Here is a 22,876-nt window from a genome sequence, read left to right on the forward strand (position 1 = left end):
TGTCCTATAAAACCTGACATGTCGGCGATTTTTCTAAAAATATGTGGGATGTCCCTCGGAAACCAAGGTTACTTTTCTAATGTTCTCTTTAATATCATGAAATAATAGGGAAGTCAAAGGTTTTACGAAAAATTTATCAAGCCAGTTTTTGTGGTCAGTTTTATAGTTACAGTTAAGATTTAATTGGATGGTTTCAAAGAAATCTAACAGAGAAAAATGTATTTGATATTCAGCTTGAACAGCTATGAACATGAAGATCAGGAGAACTGGCTTCGTTACTAAATCAGTATTTTCAAACAACTAATCAACAAGTGGGGTGGTATAGTGGTACAGTGGTTAGCACTGTTGCCTCATACCTCTGGGACCCAGGTTTGAGTCTTCGCCTGGGTTACATGTGTGTGGAGTTTGCATGTTCTCCCCATGTCGTCGTGGGTTTTCCTCCGGGTACTCCGGTTTCCCCCCACAGTCCAAAAACATGTTAAGGCTAATTGGAGTTACTACATTGCCCGCAGGAGTGCCTGTGTGTGTGAATGGTGTGTGAGTGTGCCCTGCGATGGGCTGGCCCCCCATCCTGGGTTGTTCCCTGCCTCGTGCCCATTGCTTCCGGGATAGGCTCCGGACCCCCCGTGACCCAGTAGGATAAGCGGTTTGGAAAATCGATGGATGGATGGATAATCAACAAGTTACCAACATTATATATATATATATATATATATATATATATATATATATATATATATAGTCTTTTTGCGAAATCTTTACTCCAAGGAAGACATTTGTGTTTTGTGTAGTTAATCCCTTCCCTGTGAAGCACAGGCAGCAGGATAATATGGGAAGGTAGTTTTCTTGAAGGTGCCATAAAATGCATTTTTTCCTCAGTATTTCTGGTGTCTACATAAAAGGTATGATTTGGTCGAAAAATGCCAACAAGCGGTTTTAAAGGCTGTTATTTGGCCCTAGAATGAAATAGGCCAATTTGTCTTTTTTGTTGGGCTCCCTGTTGTGTTGATGAGCTGTGCTCTAATTGGCTAGTTTACAGTGACACACTGCGTTGGCTTCCACAAAATCAACATCGTGTGTCGTGCGCCGCATAACAACATTTTGGTCAACAGCGTACTGCATTTGCGACAGTGGTTCCATAAGATTATAATGGAAGTTAAAAAATGTTTTGGCCTAGTAACATCCTATTACGATGCACTACTCACGTGTTTGTGGTGATGGTGGTGTAAACAAACCTACTGCACTGCCAGTCATATAGAAGTATAGCACATGCAGTTATGTGCAGTATACAATACTTAATAATGATTATAAACTGTTTCTAGTAAACTGTTACTGGTTTATGTATTTACCTAACTGTATCTTTCTACTTTGCCCCACTTAAGTATATTACCCCCACTTCAGCCTAGGCATGACATTAGTATAGTCATATATAGTCATAACTTTGTTTTTAGAATTTCACAAGAGCATTGTAATTATTTTGTTTTTCAGTCAGCAAATGGTTTTACGATGCTAACTAGCTTTTTCATGCAATTTTTATCAAGAATTCCAAAGATTAAGCTGAGCAGCTCGTAAATGTAGTTTGTGATGAATTTGGCCTTCTGCTTTCTGTTTTTTTTACTTCAGTAATGGATAGATATTTGTTGAGATAACCAAAAGTATGTCAATGTCAGTATCACAGACTTTGTAATATTGCTTGCTACTCCCATGCTAACCTGGGTTATGTTTCCCAGAAGCATAGTTATTATCAGTCTTAGAAATTTACATAGTTAGAACCAGGGAATGGAATGGTTCCAGCTGTTAGCAGGAGCTTTCGGGAAACGTACCCCTGAATGGGACCTTCTTATGGACTCAGGCTCGTTTGCTCTGGCAGGCTTTTCTTATGACCTTGGACCTGCTTGCTCTAGAAGGCCTTGCTTGTTCTGGCAGGCCTTACTTGCTTTAGAAGGCCTTATTTGATCTAGAAGGCCTTGCTTGCTCTGGCAGGCCTTACTTGCTTTAGAAGGCCTTGCTTGCTCTAGCAGGCTTTTCTTATGACCTTGGACCTGCTTGCTCTAGAAGGCCTTGCTTCCTATAGAAGGCCTTGCTTGTCTGGCAGGCCTTTCTTGCTTTAGAAGGCCTTGCTTGCTCTGGCAAGCTTTTCTTATGACCTTGGACCTGCTTGCTCTAGAAGGCCTTGCTTCCTATAGAAGGCCTTGCTTGCTCTGGCAGGCCTTTCTTGCTTTAGAAGGCCTTGCTTGCTCTGGCAGGCTTTTCTTATGACCTTGGACTTGCTTGCTCTAGAAGGCCTTGCTTCCTATAGAAGGACTTGCTTGTCTGGCAGGCCTTACTTGCTTTAGAAGGCCTTGCTTGCTCCAGCAGGCTTTTCTTACAGACTCAGATGTTCTTGCTGTTTAGCTCATTGCTTGGTTGTCATGGTATCTCCAACAAAGTGAGCCGTGCATCTTACGGCTGATTCAAGCCTGACATGGTTTGAGTGGGATGTCTGCCGTGCTCCTTGAACATGTCTAGCCTAAATGACAGCTCCTCTGTCCTTGGAGTCAAACTGTGGCTTTTCGCAGTAATTTTAGGTGACATGTTGTCCTTTCCTTGTCTTTTATGGATTGTAACCAGAGCACAGATCTTGATGAAAATGCATCAGTTGTCACCTGCTGTGTCAAATTCATTCTGGAATACTGCTGTCCCACACTGCAGGTTGTAAGTTATCTTAACACAAGATGTTTATTGAGGCTGTTATTTACTTGCATGTGAAGGATACTCAGTCTCAGTCCCCTCATCTAAAAGAAGAACATATGATTTGGAGAGGAGAGCTTCATGATTGTGGGACAGAGAGTAGTTTGAGGAGACATGGTATGAGTCACGCTTATAAAGAAAAGGTTGAATAAAATCATATAAATCCTAAGTAAAGAACTTACTTTCTTTAAATACTTTTTATGCTCAATTTGACACAAAAATTCTTAAGATGTGGCATCAAAACTGATTTCATGTGAGGCATTCCGCCTGTCTTTGCTGATACTGTGTCGATGCGTTTATCTGTCATGCATCAGGATCTTCCAATCTTCTCATGCTAAAGTGCCCTTGTTTTTAAATGATTTGTCATCCACCAAAGGTGCTTACTTCAGTACTGTTTGCCCGAGCAAACAAATTGTTGTTGAATTAATATTTTATTATAATGTCTTTTTCATGAAAGGGTCTATACCAAATTTGTTTTATGCCTGTTTTAGGTATCTACATTAGGTATCAGATTAGCTTGCAATCAGTATAGTGTGTATGTGTATCGTACCATTTCATCATTTTTCTAGGTCTAAGACATGTATCCATCATTTTTTCCCTTGGTTTTCTGTCCAGCATTATTGATCCAATATGATTTTTACAGAGTGTGATACGATTTGACGGTTGGCAGGTGCCTCAGTTGGTAGCTCAGTTGCCTCAGACCACCATGGTTGGCAGCATGAATCCTACTTCTGCTCTGTGTGTGTAGGATGGGTACCTTCAGGCGCTCCACTTATATCTTACAGTTCAATTACTTGGAGGTGGGTCAATTGCCCGTCTTTAAATTGCCCGTTGTACCCTGGGAACACTGTTCATTGTGATCTTGTACTGGATAAGCAGCTGGAAGATGGATGGATATTTGGAGGGATTGATGTGGATGTTTGAATGTACAGACAAAATTTCTTAACTCTTTTAATAAGCTATTTCAGCACTCGTGTACAAGTAGTAAAGCTTGTAATATGTAAAGTGAAAAGGCACCATGCAGTCGGTAATGTTGAGGGTGATTGCCTCCCAGTTCTGCTTGTGGAGTTTGCGTGCTCTTTGTGTGCCCTTGTGGGCTTCCTACACATAATCCAGTTACACACCAGTAGATGGAGGGTCAGGGACAGGGGGCTCAGAGATGGAGGGTCAGGAACAAGGGGGTCAGTGATGGAGGGTCAGGGACAAGGGGGGTCAGAGATGGAGGATCAGGGACAGGGGGGGGTCAGAGATGGAGGGTCAGGGACAAGGGGGGTCAGAGAAGGAGGGTCAGCTTGCTGTTATTTCCCATGTTTTAGCCCCTGCTGATTGTATGTTCTCTGTTTATTTCTTTTTATATGGTTTTGTGGTGTTAATCTGATTTTGTACTTTTATGTGAAACTTTAATTTTATTTTATATATTTATATTTATATATATATTTATATAACTCCTGGTTATATAAAGGATAAATAAATAACAGTAAAAGTCATCATTTGCTTCACATGAGGTCATCATAACTTATTGTCTCATCGATGTATGTATGTTTTTAAAATCAGTATTTTAAAGTTTACTGCTGCTGTTTCTTGAGCTCTGCATGTGCTCTTCAAGCCAGTCGTGATCATCCTCATCCTTTCTGTTGGACATACTCATAGACTGTTGAGAAATCTAACAAAAAATAAGTGAGCAGGAGAAAAATGAGCATGAACTGGTCACAAAAAAACATCCGTCTTCTGCTGTATGGCAGTAATCTGTATTCTGTAGGGACAATATTGAGCAAAGCAAGTGATTTGTCAACAGTGCATTGTGTGTTGGCACAACTTACGGCACCACCAACGTATTTCATAGACTCTGTTAGTAGATAATCAGTTCTACTTGGCTCTAGTTGATTCTGAGTACATTTTCAGCTTCTTTTCTATACATCTTCCACAGAACTTCCTTCTCTTGCCTGTCAGGAGTCCAGTGCTGAAATGTTGATGAGTTCCTGGCTTTTACATCTCTTCTGTATCTCTGTGATCTACTGTATCACTGTACTGTATCTGAACACTTTCACTATATCTCGTAATTTTTACTGTCAGTGTATTTTCCCATGATGAAAGTGTTTTGCTCTGATAAAAAGGGAAGCAGATTTATGGGAGTCTCTCCATCATGCTGAGAATTACAATGGGGCCTGATTCCTCAGGGTCCCTTTCTCACATTCAGCACAGAAATGTGATCTGAGCTGCCATCGGTATTTCAGGCCTGTCCCTTCTGCGCAGAATTAAGGCTGGTGTCTGTTTGTATTTGTCAGTAATCTTCTGTGTGAGCTTCTTGCCAAAGCACACAGCCTCGGTATTTCAGGCCTGTAACTTCTGCAGGCGCATGAAGGTGACTCAGCATCTCTCACATGGCATGTTTCAAGGTTCAGAAGACAGTGCACTTTATTACTTTAGCAAACCAGTGTGACTTAAACAAACCGCCACTGGCAGAATGTCCGAATTCTTCTGTCGTAATTTTCTCTGACTGCAGCTGTCGCTTCTCAGAGATATAGAAATACTTTTCGAGTTTACTGTCAGCCATTGACATAGACATCCTGCTGTAATATTTATGTTCATTTTTAAAAGACTGATACAGTTTTGTTATACCATGATTCAGCACTGTTTGTTTGAAATATTTTAAACTGTTAAACCACCCAGTAATGCATGTGCCTTCTTCATTCGTGGACATTCATGCAGTTGTCCATTAAGTGTCTGACACCTGAGCCATGCAGTGAGGAATAGTGTGGACTTTCCTGTGTTTGTGGGATATGAGGCCCAAAGTGTTCAAGTAGGATGCAGATGGAGGCCGTGGGGCTCCCTGTCCTCTGCGCTGTGCCGGCTGACAGGGGACTGGAAGAAGGATGGAAGGATCTGCAATGGTGTAACTGCACAGTCTAACTAGTGATTAAAGTCAGGAGTGTATTTGTTCACTGCCTGCCTCTCTGCATACACTATCAGGGTTACTGACCCTGGCAAAGGCTGGAGAGACAGCAGAAGAAGTTATAACGAGATTCCTCAAAGTTGGTCGAGAAGCTGAGGATTCTGTCTACAGTTTTCTCAGGGCACTGAAGAAGGAGATGCTCATTGTCATGTTCTGTTCAAATTCACTTGAATCATTAAACTGTTATTCAGGATGTATAAATAGTAACTAATAACTTATTATTAGCAATCTGCTACGATTGCTACTTAGATCTGTTGTACCATTCCAGATTGCAGTCTCCAAGATCCAGAAAACAGGATATGTGAAGAGCCTTCAGCTAAAGTTTAAATGTCACGTTCTCCTTGCCCTTTTAATCCATGGGAAGCTGGTGCCTTAACCTAGTCGGATTAATTGCCAGTTAAAATCTCTCCCCATTATTTACTTCTCTGCAGTGTTTGGTAGTCACTTCCTGCATAAGCGACCTTCCTTGTTCATTTCTGTTTAGATTACCTGTATCAGTAAATCACCTTGATGGCAGCTTGTATCTGTGAATCACTGATGTCCCTAGATGGTGACTTGTAGCTCTGAATTTCTGATGTGCTCAGAGGGTGGCCTGTATCTGTGAAGCTCTGATGTACTTGAGCATTACCCTGTGGCTACCAGTCGCCTAGGTGCTCAGATGGCGGGCTGTAGCTGTGAATCGCCAATGTGCTCAGATGGGGGTCTGTAGCTGTGAATCGCCAATGTGCTCAGATGGTGGCCTGTAGCTGTGAATCAGTGATGTGCTTAGATGGAGGCCTGTAGCTGTGAATCAGTGATGTGCTTAGATGGTGGCCTGTAGCTGTCAATTGCTAATGTCCTCAGCCTACATCCTGTAGCTGTGAATCAGTGATGTGCTCAGATGGCGGCCTGTAGCTGTGAATCAGTGATGTGCTCAGACAGGAGCCTGTAGCTGTCAGTTGCTGATGTGCATAGATGGTGGCCTTTAGCTGCGAACTGCTTATATGCTCAGATGGAGGTCTGTAGCTGTCAATCGCTTCATCACACTCTCCCATGCACTTTCCAGAACAAGATTATCCTGGACCCTCTGACCTTCAGTGAGGCCCGGTTCCGCCCATCGCTGGAGGAGCGCCTGGAAAGCATCATCAGCGGCGCCGCCCTCATGGCCGACTCGTCATGCACACGGGATGACCGGCGTGAACGCATCGTGGCTGAGTGCAACGCAGTGCGGCAGGCACTGCAGGACCTGCTTGGCGAGTACATGAACAACGTGAGTCTGCTTCCTCTGATAAGTAATGCGAGCAAAGATGAGAATGAGCATGACCAAGCATAGCCGCCGCATGCTGTGGGTAATGTGACAAACGGCCAGCCTTTAACAATAGCTACAGCTCTCTAGCTGTCATTTCTTAGAAAATCAGAAGCACTGAGTCAAATGGACAGTATTTGTCATGCAGTGATATTTTCCATATGAACAGAGCCACTGTTTTCCTCCTTAATCACTGCACTTACTATGTCGTATACAAGCTGTATAAATATCCATCAGAGCTTTCAGAATCACACCCCTTTGGCACATTTTGGCACGTGTGATTCTGAAAGCTCTGACGGACATTTATGCAGTTTGTATATGACACAGGAACCGCGATGATTAAATAGGAAGACGGTGGCTTTTTCTGATTGTGTGCAGCCTGACTGAGGCGTTCATTCTGAGTTGGGTTTCACTTCCTCCAGCTATTGTTTAACCATTTCCCAACACGTTTAAACTTTCCTTCTGCCAAAACACCCTCATTATTAGGAACAATTTGCCCATGGAGCGGTTAAGATGGATAAGATGGCGGCTGGTGCCCCAGCAGGGCGGCTCGGCGCTGTCATTCCGGAGAAGGGTTAGGGTTAGACAGGGGTCCTGTTCAGAAAGTGCCTGTTAATCCCAGATATCTCCCTCCCAGCGCATTCGCAGTCCCCACAGAGAGAAGTTCCAGCTAGAGCAAGCTTGTTTACATTACGGGGTTTTACTCCACATGCTTATGACATATGAATTCTGACATATTTGTGTGTGTGCAGTCATGTATATATTACATTGTGGGCACCAAATGTCCCCACAAGGTCATGAAAGGCTGTTACTTTGACCTAATGGGGACAGATTTTCAGAATTCAGAAGCAAACACTGTCCTGTTCCCTGGTGAGTTGCTGAATGCCTCATCGATATCAGCATTTATGACTAGGTGCATATCTTGTTAATTGTAATATGTCAGATTTTCATTGGTGTGTGTATGGCACTGAATCAGCAGTATTTTAGGGAAGATCAAGGACAGTTGTTAAATTTAATTAATTTCATTTTTTATAAAATGCAAAAAAATGACACAGTTGAAAAACAAATTCCCTTCAAAGTACAGCTGTACTGGATTGCTAAACATCAGTGGTGTATGAGGAAATCTAAGATATGTAGGAAGATTACTGCCTTCAGCTGACCCTGTTCAACAATTGTCCTCGGTCTCCTCTGTTAGTGATTATAAATACACTTAATCATAAAAACATAGATAAACACACAGATATCAGAATGTCAAATCTGCACCATTTGTATGTCTAGCAATCTAGCATCTTGTTTCAGCAACAGACCAGACTGTAATCTGCACCACATGAAATCTATGACATGATTTATATAATGAACCATGTAATATTTACTCATTCCAGCTGCCGATTTTGAGGAGCCGCTTTATAAGCACCTGGCATCTTCTGCATTTTTTTACTTAACAGCACGAGGGATTTGCCTGTGATTTTTGTCTTGGTTGCCTCTGCACATGTAATGTATATTTGGTAAATTAAAGCCCTTGGATTCCTTAGAATCTTTAGAGTCAAATGAACTATAAAACAGTAAATATAAAAACGTAGCATTTTAATTTTCTACCTTTTCGTCATCAGCAAAGCTCGTAGAGTGCAGAAATGCAAATAGCCAGGACACCAGGGGGCGCTCCGGTGTTGTTCTTGCATCCCAGTTACTAGAAATGCAGAGCGGTGAAACAAAAATGTAGTATTTCTCTTAAAATGGAAAATGGTTCTTTTGACTGCTCAGGGCTGGCAGCTTGATGTTGGGCGGTTTTGGCTTCCTTGCTAACTGGCACATAAACGATGGTGCTGTGAGCACGTGTTCCAGTCGAGGTCGGCGCTGTGAGCGCGCGTGCCGGTCGAGGTCGGCGCTGTGAGCGCGCGTGCCGGTCGAGGTCGGCGCTGTGAGCGCGCGTGCCGGTCGAGTGCGGCGCTGTGAGCGCGCGTGCCGGTCGAGTGCGTCTCTGTGAGCGCGCGTGCCGGTCGAGTGCGTCTCTGTGAGCGCGCGTGCCGGTCGAGTGCGTCTCTGTGAGCGCGCGTGCCGGTCGAGGTCGGCGCTGTGAGCGCGCGTGCCCGTCGAGTGCGGCGCTGTGAGCGCGCGTGCCCGTCGAGTGCGGCTCTGTGAGCGCGCGTGCCCGTCGAGGTCGGCGCTGTGAGCGCGCGTGCCGGTCGAGGTCGGCGCTGTGAGCGCGCGTGCCGGTCGAGTGCGGCGCTGTGAGCGCGCGTGCCGGTCGAGGTCGTCTCTGTGAGCGCGTGTGCCGACCTAGTGCCGCGCTGTGAGCGCGCGTGCCAGTGGAGTTCGGCTCTGTGAGCACGCGTGCCAGTGGAGTGCCGCGCTGTGAGCTCGCGTGCCAGTCGATTGTGCATGTTCAATGCCGCTCTTCTGCTTGGAAAATTGCTAAAATTGGTTAAGAACTTTTTTTACAGGGATATTAATCACCAGTCAGTGCTCCGTATCTTATCTAATGTGCATTTGTTAGGCTGCATGTGAGTGTGCAGCACATTAATCAGTTGTGGAATTAACACTAGCCGAATACCTAAGACACCAGGCATACATTTTGCCTCTGACTGTGAAATACAATCCAGTTTTTTTGGGGATGTTCACAATGCACTATTGATGCTGGGAGTGAATGTGCATCTGAGTATTATTTGAATGCACAAAATCATCAGTATGCTTTATATTGCACATGCTACACACATGGCCTATATGTTCAGCTATCAGGGGTGATGGTCCGGGCTCGGCCTTCCTGCAGCTCTCTGGGGGAAATGCACCCAGCTATCAGGGGTGATGGTCCGGGCTCGGCCTTCCTGCAGCTCCCCGGGGGAAATGCACCCAGCTATCAGGGGTGATGGTCCGGGCTCGGCCTTCCTGCAGCTTCCCGGGGGAAATGCACCCAGCTATCAGGGGTGATGGTCCAGGCTCAGCCTTCCTGCAGCTCTCTGGGGGAAATGCACCCAGCTATCAGGGGTGATTGTCCGGGCTCGGCCTTCCTGCAGCTCCCCTGGGGAAATGCACCCAGCTATCAGGGGTGATGGTCCGGGCTCAGCCTTCCTGCAGCTCCCCGGGGGAAATGCACCCAGCTATCAGGGGTGATGGTCCGGGCTCAGCCTTCCTGCAGCTCCCCGGGGGAAATGCACCCAGCTATCAGGGGAGCCTCACTGGCTGCAGCCTACTTTAATGAATAGGATGCCTTTTCACAAGCTTCAAATCTGGACCTTGATTCCAAATCCAGGCCATGTTTTCAATTCACCCAGGTAGTCCATTCAATAATTACTGATTCTGATTGGCCACAGAGGCTTGACACCCAGCTCACGGGTAAAGTTGGGCTGGAAAATCAGCAGTGCACAGATCTTAAGGACCGTGATTTGAACAGCTCAGCTCTAGAAGATCACTTCTGTGAGTTTCTTTCAGGTTCATCTCCAATGAGTCCCTGACAAATGGGGGTTTTACTGTGCTGAGGTATTTCATGGAAAGTGTGAAAGAAAAGAAAATTCAATTAAATCAACAGTAAATTATTAGCGACAGTAAGCGTGCAGCATTAAGAAGCCTTAGAAGTGGTTTAGGTGGAAAGCCTGTGAAAGTGCAGTCTGGGGGCTGTAACTGCAGTCTGGGGGCTGTAACTGCAGTCTGGGGCAGGGCCTTCCACCAAATGCACATCCCTGCATTTTGCCTCTTGAATTTTTTACTCTGCCTCTGTTTACGGAGGCGCTGTGGGACTATACAAGGTTAATCAATGTGGTAGTTGGCAATAAATTAGGTTCAAGTGACAGCGAAATGTCCATATCTGTCCTGGGCTCGGTGATCAGTGATTGGTGACAGGGCCTCCATTTCCCGGATCTGTGCTGAATAATCAGAATTAGCTGATTTAGTTACGGCACTTTGGACAGCACAATCTATCAATTGATCTGCGCGGTAATGCATGGCCGGGCCAGGCCCGGCGGGGGAGGGGAGTGTGTCGGGTGGGAGGTGTAAACAGCATTTAGGGACTTGGTTAGCAGAGTTTCATGTTTCAGCTGGCGGATTCTAGCACATTACGGCAGACGGTCGTTTAATTGAGACAAGTGCCCAACCTACAACTCGGTAAAGAAGCTTAATTAACCAGCAGAGCTACTCTGTAGCACATCAAACTGCCTGGCTTTGGTGCCATCAAACAGGGCCGTGCTGAACAGGCAGCCTTGAAGTAAGCGGAGATCTGTGTGCTTGCATTAGCACTAAGGGGGGTAAGAGCAAATAGTGCTTAGGGCTGTCATGTGGAACAGATGAACCATGTCTTGGGGGGTAAGTGCTGGCGCCCCCTAGCTGTCGATCTGAGAGGGCCACTCGGGATATTGACCGGGGAACCATTCCCTTCCAGCCATGGGTTTTTGAAGCACTCGAGTAATTACTGAGGGCAGGACTCTATCTTAACTGCTGGGTGACCAGTGTCTGTTCAGGACAAGATGTACTGGGAGTTCAAAGGACCAGCTTGAATGCAATATTATTGTAATTTAAATACTTTGCATTAGTACATTTTGTCTATATGGGAAATGGTTTGTGCTGTGCAGATATTTGGTTAATATATCTACATGGTACATGCTTCATCAGAAGTGGCTATAATGCAGTGCTGGGCGTGTGACCGAAAATTTCTGTCACAGCAGTTTCAAGGCATATTCCGGTATTTCTTATTTACTTATTTTCTTCAAATTCAGCGTTTATGTCAATAAAATACGCTTGCTAATGTTTTTAAAAAGGTGTTTTTATTAATTAGGCTATTATAAAAAATCATTTCGATTTAGCTCGATAGTATAATTGACATATGCTATTAGGTTACTAATGAATATTCAGCTCAATATTGACATATTTTTATTCATTGTAACCTTCTACTTAGCTTGATGAGAATTGTTTCACTAAGGAAGGCTGGGTGACTGTAGGTCTTAGACGTAAGAAAGTGTGTAAATGTTTTACAGAGGCGGCACCTCCTCCTGAACTGACTGTGTCAAACCGCTTTTGGGAAGAGACTGGGGAGGTTGATGGGCTCTTGGCCACTAAGGAGCCCCCTCCCCCCAAGAAGAGGGAGCTTGTGGTAGTGGGGGATTCAGTTATTAGAGGTGTAGATAGTTAGACGCGTGATGGAGGGTCCCGTATGGTGTACTATGGATCTTCTGGACTGTGTGCACAGGCTTTTGGCCCCAGTCAGGATGGATCTAGTGGCTGTGGTGCATGTTGGCACCAATGACACAGGCAACAGTAGGAGGGCTGCTCTGCAGGATACATTTTATAGAAGTTGCAATTAAGCAGAACGTCCACGGTGGTGTTCTCTGAAATGCTTCCCCTGCCGCATGCGAGCCAGGCTACGTTAGCTGAGATAAGGAGATTAAACGCGTGGCTAAAATGGTGGTGTAGGAAAGAGGGGTTTAGGGTTATGGGGCACTGGAGGACCTTCTGGGACAGGTGGGACCTGTTCAAGCCAGATGGGCTGCATCTGAACCAGAGGGAACCAGTGTATTGGGGAGGTGTATGTGTAGAGTAGGTGTATGTGTAGGGACTGGGGGGCAGGAGGGGGTTAGTTAAGAATATAGGTGAGCCCTGTAAAAGACCTACCCTTTGCGGTCTGCACTTAAACAGCATTATCAACAAAATTCATGATTTAGAGGCTTTTATTTCCTCAGACTATTGCGACATTATAGGAATAACAGAAACGTTGTTGAGTGATAATGATGGAGAAGAATATAATTTGGATGGTTACGTGTTGATCTGTAGAGATCGAATAGGCAAAGAGGGAGGTGGTGCTGCAGTTTACGTAAAAGAAAACTTGCAGGCAAGGGAGCTCACTGATAAAAATAAAAGTACAGAAGCTGTATAGATAAAACTAGATGCTAAAAACTGAAATGGCCTAATTGTCGGTGTTTGTTATAGAGCACCTAATGTAGCTGCAGAGGAAGGCAGAATGTTATATGATATCAGGATTATGAGTAATAAAAATGATGTGGTGGTGATGGGTGATTTTAATTTACCTGGGATACAGTGGGACACAGTCTCTGGCTCTTCTGCAAATGAACTTGAGATGGTGGAATTAGTACAGGACTGATTTTTTACTCGTTTTGTTAATACCCCTAACAGGGGAGAAGCCATTCTCAATCATGTTGTCTTAATAACCAGGGTAGAATTGGAAAATTTGAGGTTTAAAAACCACTTGACAGTAGTGATCATAAAATTTTTTAGGGCAATTTTAGTGTCCGAGGAGCAAAGTCCAAAAGAAAAATATACAATGTTAGGAAGGCTAACTTTAATGGTACAGCATGAGACTGAAACTAGAAAGTGGATGGAATTAAATAGCAAAGCTGTTGAGGAGGTGTGTTTTTCTTTAAAAAGCACATTATTGCAAGCGGAAGAGGACTTCATACCTATTTCCAGCAAAACTAAATCTAGGAAACTGCAACTAAGATGGTTTACTGCAGAAATTAAGAATAAAGTCAGGAGGAAAAGGGCTCTGTTCCACAAATGGAAAATAACTAATGATGTTGGAATAAAGCAGGAGTGTCTAAATCTACGGTTGAGTCAAAAAATAACATTAGACTCGCTAAGAGGAATGTTGAATGGAAGATTGCACTGGAGGCTAAGGATGACATTAAAAGTTTCTTCCAGTATTTTAACTCCAAATGAGCTCTAAAAGCTGAAATCATTAATCTTCAGGATGCAAAAATGGTCGATCCTGTTTAACTAATCTACTTGAGTTCTTTGAGTAAGCCACAAGAGAAATTGATCTCAAAATGGCCTACGATGGTATCTACTTAGATTTACAGAAGGCCTTTGATATTGTCCCTCACAAACGGCTCCTGCTTAAGCTCAAAGCAGCAGGTATTGTAGGAACTCTAGATGCTTGGATTGAAAACAGGTTAACAGAAAGGAAGCAGTGGGTAGTTATTAGAGGCACAATGTCACAGTGGGCCTGTGTTCATAGTGGGGTACCGCAGGGTTCAATTTTAGGACCACTTTTGTTCCTAATTTACATTAATGATATTGACACCAGTATATACAGTAAACCGGTTAAATTTGCAGACGACACCAAGAGGTGGTCAGAGGTGGAAATATTAGGTCCCGAAAGTAAAAATCCAAACCAAGATTTTGTTTCAACCAACCAGTTGAATATAAAGAGTCAGAGAGACTCAACTGGTTGGTTGAAACAAAATCCTGGTCTACATTTTTACATTCTGGACCTGAAATGTTCACCTCTGGGTGTAGCAGATACTGAACTAGCAGCACAGAGGCTACAATGGGATCTTGCTTTAATTAGCGACTGGGCTGATACCTGGCAGATGAAATTTAATGTAGATAAATGTAAGGTAATTCATGCAGGGAGCAGAAATATAAATTACAGATATTTTATGGGTTCCACTGAAATAAAGGTAGCTGATTATGAGAAAGAACTTGGTGTGTATGTTAATGTTTCCATGTCTCACTCTCGCCAGTGTGGGGAAGCAATTAAAAAGGCCAATAGGATGTTGGGTTACATCTCTAGGTGTGTGGAGTTTAAGTCAAGGGAGGTGATCCTACGATTATATAATTCCTTGGTAAGACCCCACCTAGAATACTGTGTGCAGGTTTAGTCACCATACCTTAAGAAGGACATTGTGGACTTGGAAAAGGTTCAACATAGGTCTACAAGAATGATTCCTGGTCTTAGAGGAATGTCTTATGAGGAGAGGTTAGCTGAGCTGAATCTGTTTAGTCTCAAGCAGAGGAGACTAAGGGGGGACATGATCCAGGTATATAAGATTCTAACAGGTCTGGATGCTGTTCAACCTAATAGTTACTTCAATATTAGTTAAAATACAAGAACTTGTGGCCATAGGTGGAAATAAACGGGAGAATATTTTACACTGGATTTGAGGAAGCACTTCTTTACAGTGTAGTCGCACTATGAAATAGTCTTCCTGCTAGTGTAGTGCAAACTAACACCTTGGGTTCCTAACTATTAGTTAAGTTCTCTCCGAATGAGCTTGATGGGCACAATGGCCTCCTCTCGTTTGTAAATTTCTTGCGTTTTTATTTTCTTATGCATATTTAGCTAGTTAGCGATGTGTTTTATTGATCATAGCTGTATGTTTAGCTCCACAAAGACATGATTTATTGATTATTACTGCATATTTAGCTTGATAACAACATGTTTGCTTAACTGGCATGATTTTAATAATTATTGCCATGATAAATTGGTAATATTAGGGATTTCGCTTTACCGGTATGCATTTAATTGCAGACCGAATTATATGACACATAATCCAATTTGTCAGGCACAGACTGAAGCAGTAGATATAAATATTATAGTGGTGCAGTTTATATAGAGGGAATTGTTTTTATAAATTTATCACTATAAGTAAGAGTATGCAAAGCGAACCTTTAGCGATCTCAGTAGAGATAATATATTATTTGCTGCCCATTGTTATAATTTGCTGCCAAATGGTATGGTGGTACATGAAAAAGTCATACCGTATGGGAAATTAAGCCAGTATACTGGATGAACTGGTATACCATCCCAACACTACTATAATGATAGAAAACAGAATTATGCAGAATGAACTATTCAGTTATGAAAATCTTCTACCATTCAACAAAGGCCTCAATCACATGTGAATTATATCTGGTTCTAAATGACAGTATATCACAGTGAATTGTGTGCTAGCCAGTGCAGTCCTCATTCTGCAATTAGTTGCATTGTCCAAAAGATTTTAATAATATGAATTAATATCAGTAGAAAGTATCTCTCTGAAAGAGGAAATATCTGTCCAAATGAGAATTCTAATCCCACATGTCTGATACATCTTTGCCTTGCAGAATGTACCATCGTTTTCCTTGTTTATTTCTGTTTCTCACTGCATTAGAAGGCTATATTAGCCTTATTTACACCCCATTGTGTTTTGCTTTAAAAGACCATTCAGTGCCTTGATGACTTGACCACTGGTTGATGTCTACATTTGTGGTGTGTTCTCAATGTTACATGCTATTTCCTTCTCTTCCTTTGTTTATTGCACTCAGGTTAATAATGCAGTTTTAAATACATGGCAGACCCTAATTTCATACTTTAGGAAGTATGAATGGAATTAAATTAAACATAGCAGCGTACACGTGTTTATGGGACATGAAGCACGTCGTCCAAGGTTACAGAGTATGAATGAAGATGACCAAAGTAAAGTGTCGTGCGGATCTGTGTTCACGTTCATTACCTTCTTTGAGTCAGTGAATGTATGGGTTCTGGCAGCTTTACTGCACTGCTTCTGTGAATGCAGAATTACTGAAGACAGAAGTAACCTTATGTATGATGGACTTTGTGTTGGTACAGTACAGTGACGTTTTGCTGCATAATACCACCTGCAGATTTTGGGGTGTTTCTTTTCAGGCATCAGAGAGCTATTGCACACTTGCTCACATGCTCTCCCATAATACTCACCTTGATTCTCTCCCACAATATCTGCTATAGAAGGAACATGCATGCAGCTCTTTGCTGTATAGTTCCTGCATATGCAGTATAAATTGTAGAAGGAACATGCAGGATGTGCTGTAGAAGGAACAGTCACACAGCTCCTTGTTATATCGGCTATGAATGTGCAGGATATACTGTAGAAGGAACATGCACACGGCTCTTTGCTATATAGTCATGCATATGCAGGGCATATTGCAGAAGGAACATGCATACTGCTGTTTACTGTATAGTCCCTGCTTCTGCAGGATATACTGTAGAAGGAACATGCACCCAATTCTTTGCTAAATAGCCCCTGCATAACAAACTGGTGAATTGTTAGGTTTGGACTTGGGCTACATATTTATTATGAAAGTAAAATAAGAAATGCTGAAAATTGCTGCTGCCCTGGTAAGGAAGACATGTTCATTATATGTCTGCACTGTGATTGTGCTTATGTAGGCTACATCGATAGATGGGTACTTAATGTGGCATTCTGTGAGACACACCTGACTGAATTATAGCTGGTGTGCGCGCGTGCGTTCACGCTTGTTCTGGGTGGGTATTGTTTTCTGTTCTGTTCAGAACTTCTATGGACAAAAATTTTGGGCGTAGCCAAGGGGAGCAGTGGGTCTGGTTTGAGGGCTTTGCTTTTTGCAGACGATGTGGTCCTGTTAGCGTCTTTGGGCTGTGACCTGCAGCACGTACTGGGATGGTTTCCATGGGGAGAGAGGTCTGGGCATCCCTGCTAAAACTGCTGCCACTGTGACCTGACCTCGGTTAAGTGGCAGAAGATGGACAGATGGATGGATGTCCTTTAGTTCCCATGTCTGCTAGGTCTGCAGGAGCTGTGTGGAGGTGTTGTGTTATTGTTAAGGAGCCCTTACCCAGGGTCTGTTTCTCCTGCATCCTCCAGCTCTGCTTTAGGTGGGCAAACAGCAGCTGGAATGCCTAGTGCCATTTGCAGGTAATCGTACCATAAAACTCACATGTATAAGGCGGTGTGTACCGCAGTGTGTACGGCAGTCTGCATGGCAGTGTGTACGGCGGTGTGCACGGCGGTGTGCACGGCGGTGTGCACGGCGGTGTGCACGGCGGTGTGTACCGCGGTGTGTACGGCGGTATGTACCGCGGTGTGTACGGCAGTCTGCATGGCAGTGTGTACAGCAGTGTGTATGGCGGTGTGTACTGCAGTGTGTGCAGCAGTCTGCATGGCAGTGTGTACAGCAGTGTGTATGGCGGTGTGTACCGCAGTGTGTACGGCACTCTGCATGGCGGTGTGTACAGCAGTGTGTATGGCGGTGTGTACCGCAGTGTGTATGGCAGTCTGCATGACAGTGTGTACAGCAGTGTGTATGGCGGTGTGTACCGCAGTGTGTACGGCAGTCTGCATGACGGTGTGTACAGCAGTGTGTATGGAGGTGTGTACCGTAGTGTGTATGGCAGTCTGCATGACAGTGTGTACAGCAGTGTGTATGGAGGTGTGTACCGCAGTGTGTACGGCACTCTGCATGACAGTGTGTACAGCAGTGTGTATGGCGGTGTGTACCGCAGTGTGTGCAGCAGTCTGCATGGCATTGTGTACAGCAGTGTGTATGGCGGTGTGTACCGCAGTGTGTACGGCAGTCTGCATGGCAGTGTGTACAGCAGTGTGTACGGCGGTGTGTACGGCAGTGTGTGCAGCAGTCTGCATGACAGTGTGTATGGCAGTGTGTACAGCAGTGTGTACGGCAGTCTGCATGGCAGTGTGTACAGCAGTGTGTATGGCGGTGTGTACTGCAGTGTGTGCAGCGGTGTGTACTGCAGTGTGTGCAGCAGTGTGTACAGCAGTGTGTATGTCAGTGTGTACTGCAGTGTGTGCAGCAGTCTGCATGGCAGTGTGTGCAGCAGTCTGCATGGCAGTGTGTGCAGCAGTCTGCATGGCAGTGTGCACAGCAGTGTGTACAGCAGTCTGCATGGCAGTGTGTACAGCAGTGTGTATGGCGGTGTGTACTGCAGTGTGTGCAGCAGTGTGTACGGCAGCATGTACAGCGATGTGTACTATGGTGTGTATGGGCCATCACTACTCACTTGCTGTTGCATGTTATTGTGTTTGTGACTAATGGAAGATGAAACATCAGCAAAGCAAACATAGATGATCTCTGTGGCACATATGTCTGATACTGCATTTTGGAGAAAACTGTATAAACAAGCGGTGTGCTTTCACGGCTTTTCTGTACCTTGTTTAATAACATTTTCAACAGTACACAGCAAATCGTAAAACACTCAGCAGAAGGGACCCTGTTTGTTCGCTGTTCCTTCCACATGAATTATAAGACACACGCTTGATTTCCGTTGGGCTGTTTATCACAGCTTTACTCAGCTCAAAGGTTTTGGGATGTAATGCATGTGCATCACAGCACGCCTGCTGATGTGCACGCAAACAGCCGACACTTCCTCCTCTGCCCCACACGCAGGGCTGTAGCAGTGCTCTCTGTCCAGTGATCGATTTACCGAAGTGGGCAGCAGGCATTTAGCATTCTCCACCAGTGTGACCGATTCCATTCCTTCTCTATGTTCTGCCTCAGTGTTGTAATGGAAGGTGAGGGTTGACCTTAATACTTCATTGGCCTTCATCAGTGGCGACGCCGGAATAGCAGGTCATCAATAATGTCTGTAAAAGGTTGGACTGTGTCCGAGACTTGTGCTAGAACCTGCCAAGTGCTAGGAGACATTATTAATGAGATTTATTTCTTGTGAGCAGGACTAGGAGATGGGGGGGGGGTGTGGTTGGCTAGAAAAGGCACAAATGTGGGGGTCAAGCTACAGGCCAATAAAAAGTAAACAGTAGCATATAGACACTGGCCATCCATCTGAGCTGACTTGGCTGTTCCTCCTTCCTCTGACATAACTTCCTCTCCTCTGATTGTAACATATTAGTTTATGGTGAACACCTGTTGCCTTTAATATACACCTGTAATCAGCTATGACACTGCTAAGTTCTGGGTATTGACCGACACTGAGTACTGATCCGCTGTCGGTGTTAAAAAACGTGGAGGACGTCCCACTGCTGATATGACGAATGAGGAAATCATCTTTAGAATGGATTCGAAAAGTGTAAGAATAGGAGAGTGACCTGGACTCTCATAAAATGGAAACAACAAGCTCTGAAAATTCTGCAGATAATAGCCAATGACTTCTATTAAAGCTAAAATTAGCAGCATCTATGTAATTCATTACATCAAATGGAAGATGTTACTACATTTGTAAATGTGCTCATTTTTGGAGGACCATGTGAGATTGAATTCTGGTCATTACGGCATCTATTATGGGAATGTTCATTTTCTGAACATAATTATGTTTCAGCATATGTTAACAGCAGAAACCTTGTGTTGTCTCTTTGAGTGATTTACTTCTTGAATAGAACTCATCAGTATTGACTTAAAGATGTGATGTTTACTGCAGAAAATAATAAATCTCATTTAGGACTCGGCATCAGTGATATGCACAGCCCCAATTAGCAGTTATTCCCCTGGGCTGATTGATTGCACTGTGGACATTACCAAAGTATTGAACTGGTGTTCTCAACAAAAAATAACATCAGCCTGAGTGTGCAGGCTCTAGAGTGAGAAGCTCACTTGGATCTCTCTGCATGCCCGTTTCTCTCAGTATACATTCATGGAAATAATCTTCGCACCCGCATTTATGCATGGGAGAAAATATGTAATGGTCATTGTAAAGTAAAACTATCATTAGGTATACCATTATTACTGACCACCGAGAACGCTGCCGTGAGGCACCTGAACACCTCTGACCTCCGGAAACCTGGCATGATATATACCATCACCACTGACCGCCGAGAATGGTGCCATGACATACACCATCACCGCTGACCTCTGAGAAAGCTGCCATGATGTATACCATCGCCACTGACCTCTGAGAAAGCTGCCATGATGTATACCATCGCCACTGACCTCTGAGAAAGCTGCCATGATATACACCATCACCGCTGACCTCCGAGGAACCTGGCATGATGTATACCATCGCCACTGACCTCTGAGAAAGCTGCCATGATATACACCATCACCGCTGACCTCCGAGGAACCTGGCATGATGCATACCATCGCCACTGACCTCTGAGAAAGCTGCCATGATGTATACCATCGCCACTGATCTCTGAGAAAGCTGCCATGATGTATACCATCGCCACTGACCTCTGAGAAAGCTGCCATGATGTATACCATCGCCACTGACCTCTGAGAAAGCTGCCATGATGTATACCATCGCCACTGACCTCTGAGAAAGCTGCCATGATGTATACCATCGCCACTGACCTCTGAGAAAGCTGCCATGATGTATACCATCGCCACTGACCTCTGAGAAAGCTGCCATGATGTATACCATCGCCACTGACCTCTGAGAAAGCTAGCATGTTCACTGTCCTTTGAGAAACTCTGTTTTTTGACATTTTAATTAGCAAGTTTTGGCTGTCAAAGCACAGACTCTCTCGGAATAAGGCCTGCTGAAGCTCTTAGCATGAGGTGACAGCTGCTGATGTGGGCCACCTTCGGAGCACAGGAACACCAAAGGGTGTGGGGCTGAGTTTTGGCATTGGTCTGCCCAAGCCTTGGTTAAATATTTAATTAAAAGTGTATAGTAACAGGAAAGTGTGACAGGAAAGTGTGTGATAAGGTGAATTACTGAAAGTCAGGATTACAGCACCTAATGCTCTCAGATGGGATGGTTGGTAATTAGTTCATGGAGGGAATTTGTTTGTGTTTTGGCAACACATAAAAAATGTGATCCTCTCTCCGTGTGTGTGGGCAGGGGCTCTGAAACAGCTGAGGCAGAATGTCTGCTAATTCAGCACATCCTTCATCCCTGTGAAATGTAGTTCGAAACTTCAAATGAATTAGACGTACAATTTTTTATAGGTGTGTTTCTCAGCCAGTGAAGAAGGGAAGTCCTCTGCAGTCTTTGGATATACCCAGCAGCTGCTTAACAGACTCATCTGGCTGATTGCCCCCCCCCCATGAATAACAAACGATGGCATGGAAAATAGGTCTGGCTCTTGGTGTGAAGCTCATTTGTCTTACAAATGTCCTACACACTTAATGGACAAAAAGCATTTCTACATTCTTAAGGAATGGCATTTCAGCTTCATGACACTCAGTACTGGGCAGGCAGTGAGTCCTGTGACTTTAACTTTAAACTTCTGAACTTTTAAAAAGCAATGATGCAGAGCTCATGCTTGATTTTTAGGTATCGCATTTCAGTTACTACAAAGTAGTAACAAAGGGCCCTAACTGAGTACCGAAATCCTAACATGATGTGACTCCCACACACATCCTCAGCACCAATCAGGCTTTTACTGTCAGGTGATGCCGAGTGCATGTGGCTGTGCAGAGACGAAATCTCCAGTCTGGGCAGCAGTAACGTGTGAAGGTTCTCCATTCATCTTAAACATGCAGTAAGGGGTTTGACAGTACAATCATAGGTTACAGTCCTCCCTGCCCATCATCTTTTTGGTGTAGTTCCTGCTTAAAAAGCTCTGCTCATTGCATTTCTGAGTGCAGGCGAACTTCTCACAGTCCGTCATGCACTTTGGTCATTATTTCAGAAGCGGGACAGAGGCTCAGCCATAGTGACCCCCAAGGTCAGTCCCCCCACACCTTACAGGTACACTGCAGTGCTTCATCCCGCTTCATAACCCCTGTTTAGGTGGCATAGTGTCCTGTTTTTATTAGCGTTCTGATTTTTAACAAGGTTTTTCATTGAAAGTGACAGTTTTACCTGTTTATACATGTAGGTATTTCACTGGAGATTTGCAGGGTGGATACAAGCTTCGAGACCCACAGGACATGTTCCTAAGCAGCACGGTGCCACCTTAAATCAGATCTGCCGAAGCATAGTGTATGAATATGTATGATAAAATGTGCTGTTTTGCTGCAGCTCATTTTGATTAGGTGCTGGGATTTGTGTAATTATTTTGTAATAAATGTGTTTGTCCGATCAACATACATCTTGTCACTCAAGTGGCCTTTTTCATGAGAAGATTCTTTTGCACGTTTTACTTATGGTTTATTCATCCACTATATTTAGGGGTAAAATCAGCTGATCCATCTGTCTCCTAACTGGATTGCAGAGACATCGTCATAGCAACAGTGTATGGGTGCAGAATCTCAGTTGGCCTCCTTGTGCGTGAAGCCACAAAGCGAACATTATGATGGGTTTTCCAAGCAGGGTTCATTTAGTCGATGGCTTTAGTGGGTGTGAGCACTACTGACTGGCACACTTCATACGCCAGCCAAGTCCTGCCAGTGTTAGGAGATGTTTTAGCCGTTTAGTTTTGTCAGGATGATCTATTCCCAAAATTGTTAGCCGCCTCTCTGGGGCTTCCCGTCTGCAGTGTGAAAGCGAGGAAGCATGAACACATTTTCTTGTTTTATTTAATACAGTATCTGGACAGTGACACAATTTT

General features: G+C 44.1%; 1 protein-coding gene across 4 annotated transcripts in view; it reads left to right on the plus strand.

The window, feature by feature from the left end:
- LOC125704445 (catenin alpha-2) overlaps nt 1–22,876 on the plus strand; it is a 144,425-nt gene that overhangs the window by 25,572 nt on the left and 95,977 nt on the right. For all 4 annotated transcript variants that reach the window (XM_048969996.1, XM_048969999.1, XM_048970000.1 and 1 more), the window contains exon 7: nt 6,729–6,932. In XM_048969996.1, coding sequence (XP_048825953.1) covers nt 6,729–6,932 — 204 coding nt within the window. The remainder of the gene's footprint in view (nt 1–6,728; nt 6,933–22,876) is intronic.

This window comes from Brienomyrus brachyistius, chromosome 12, assembly GCF_023856365.1.
Source record: "Brienomyrus brachyistius isolate T26 chromosome 12, BBRACH_0.4, whole genome shotgun sequence".
NCBI classification, from domain to species: Eukaryota; Metazoa; Chordata; class Actinopteri; order Osteoglossiformes; family Mormyridae; genus Brienomyrus; species Brienomyrus brachyistius.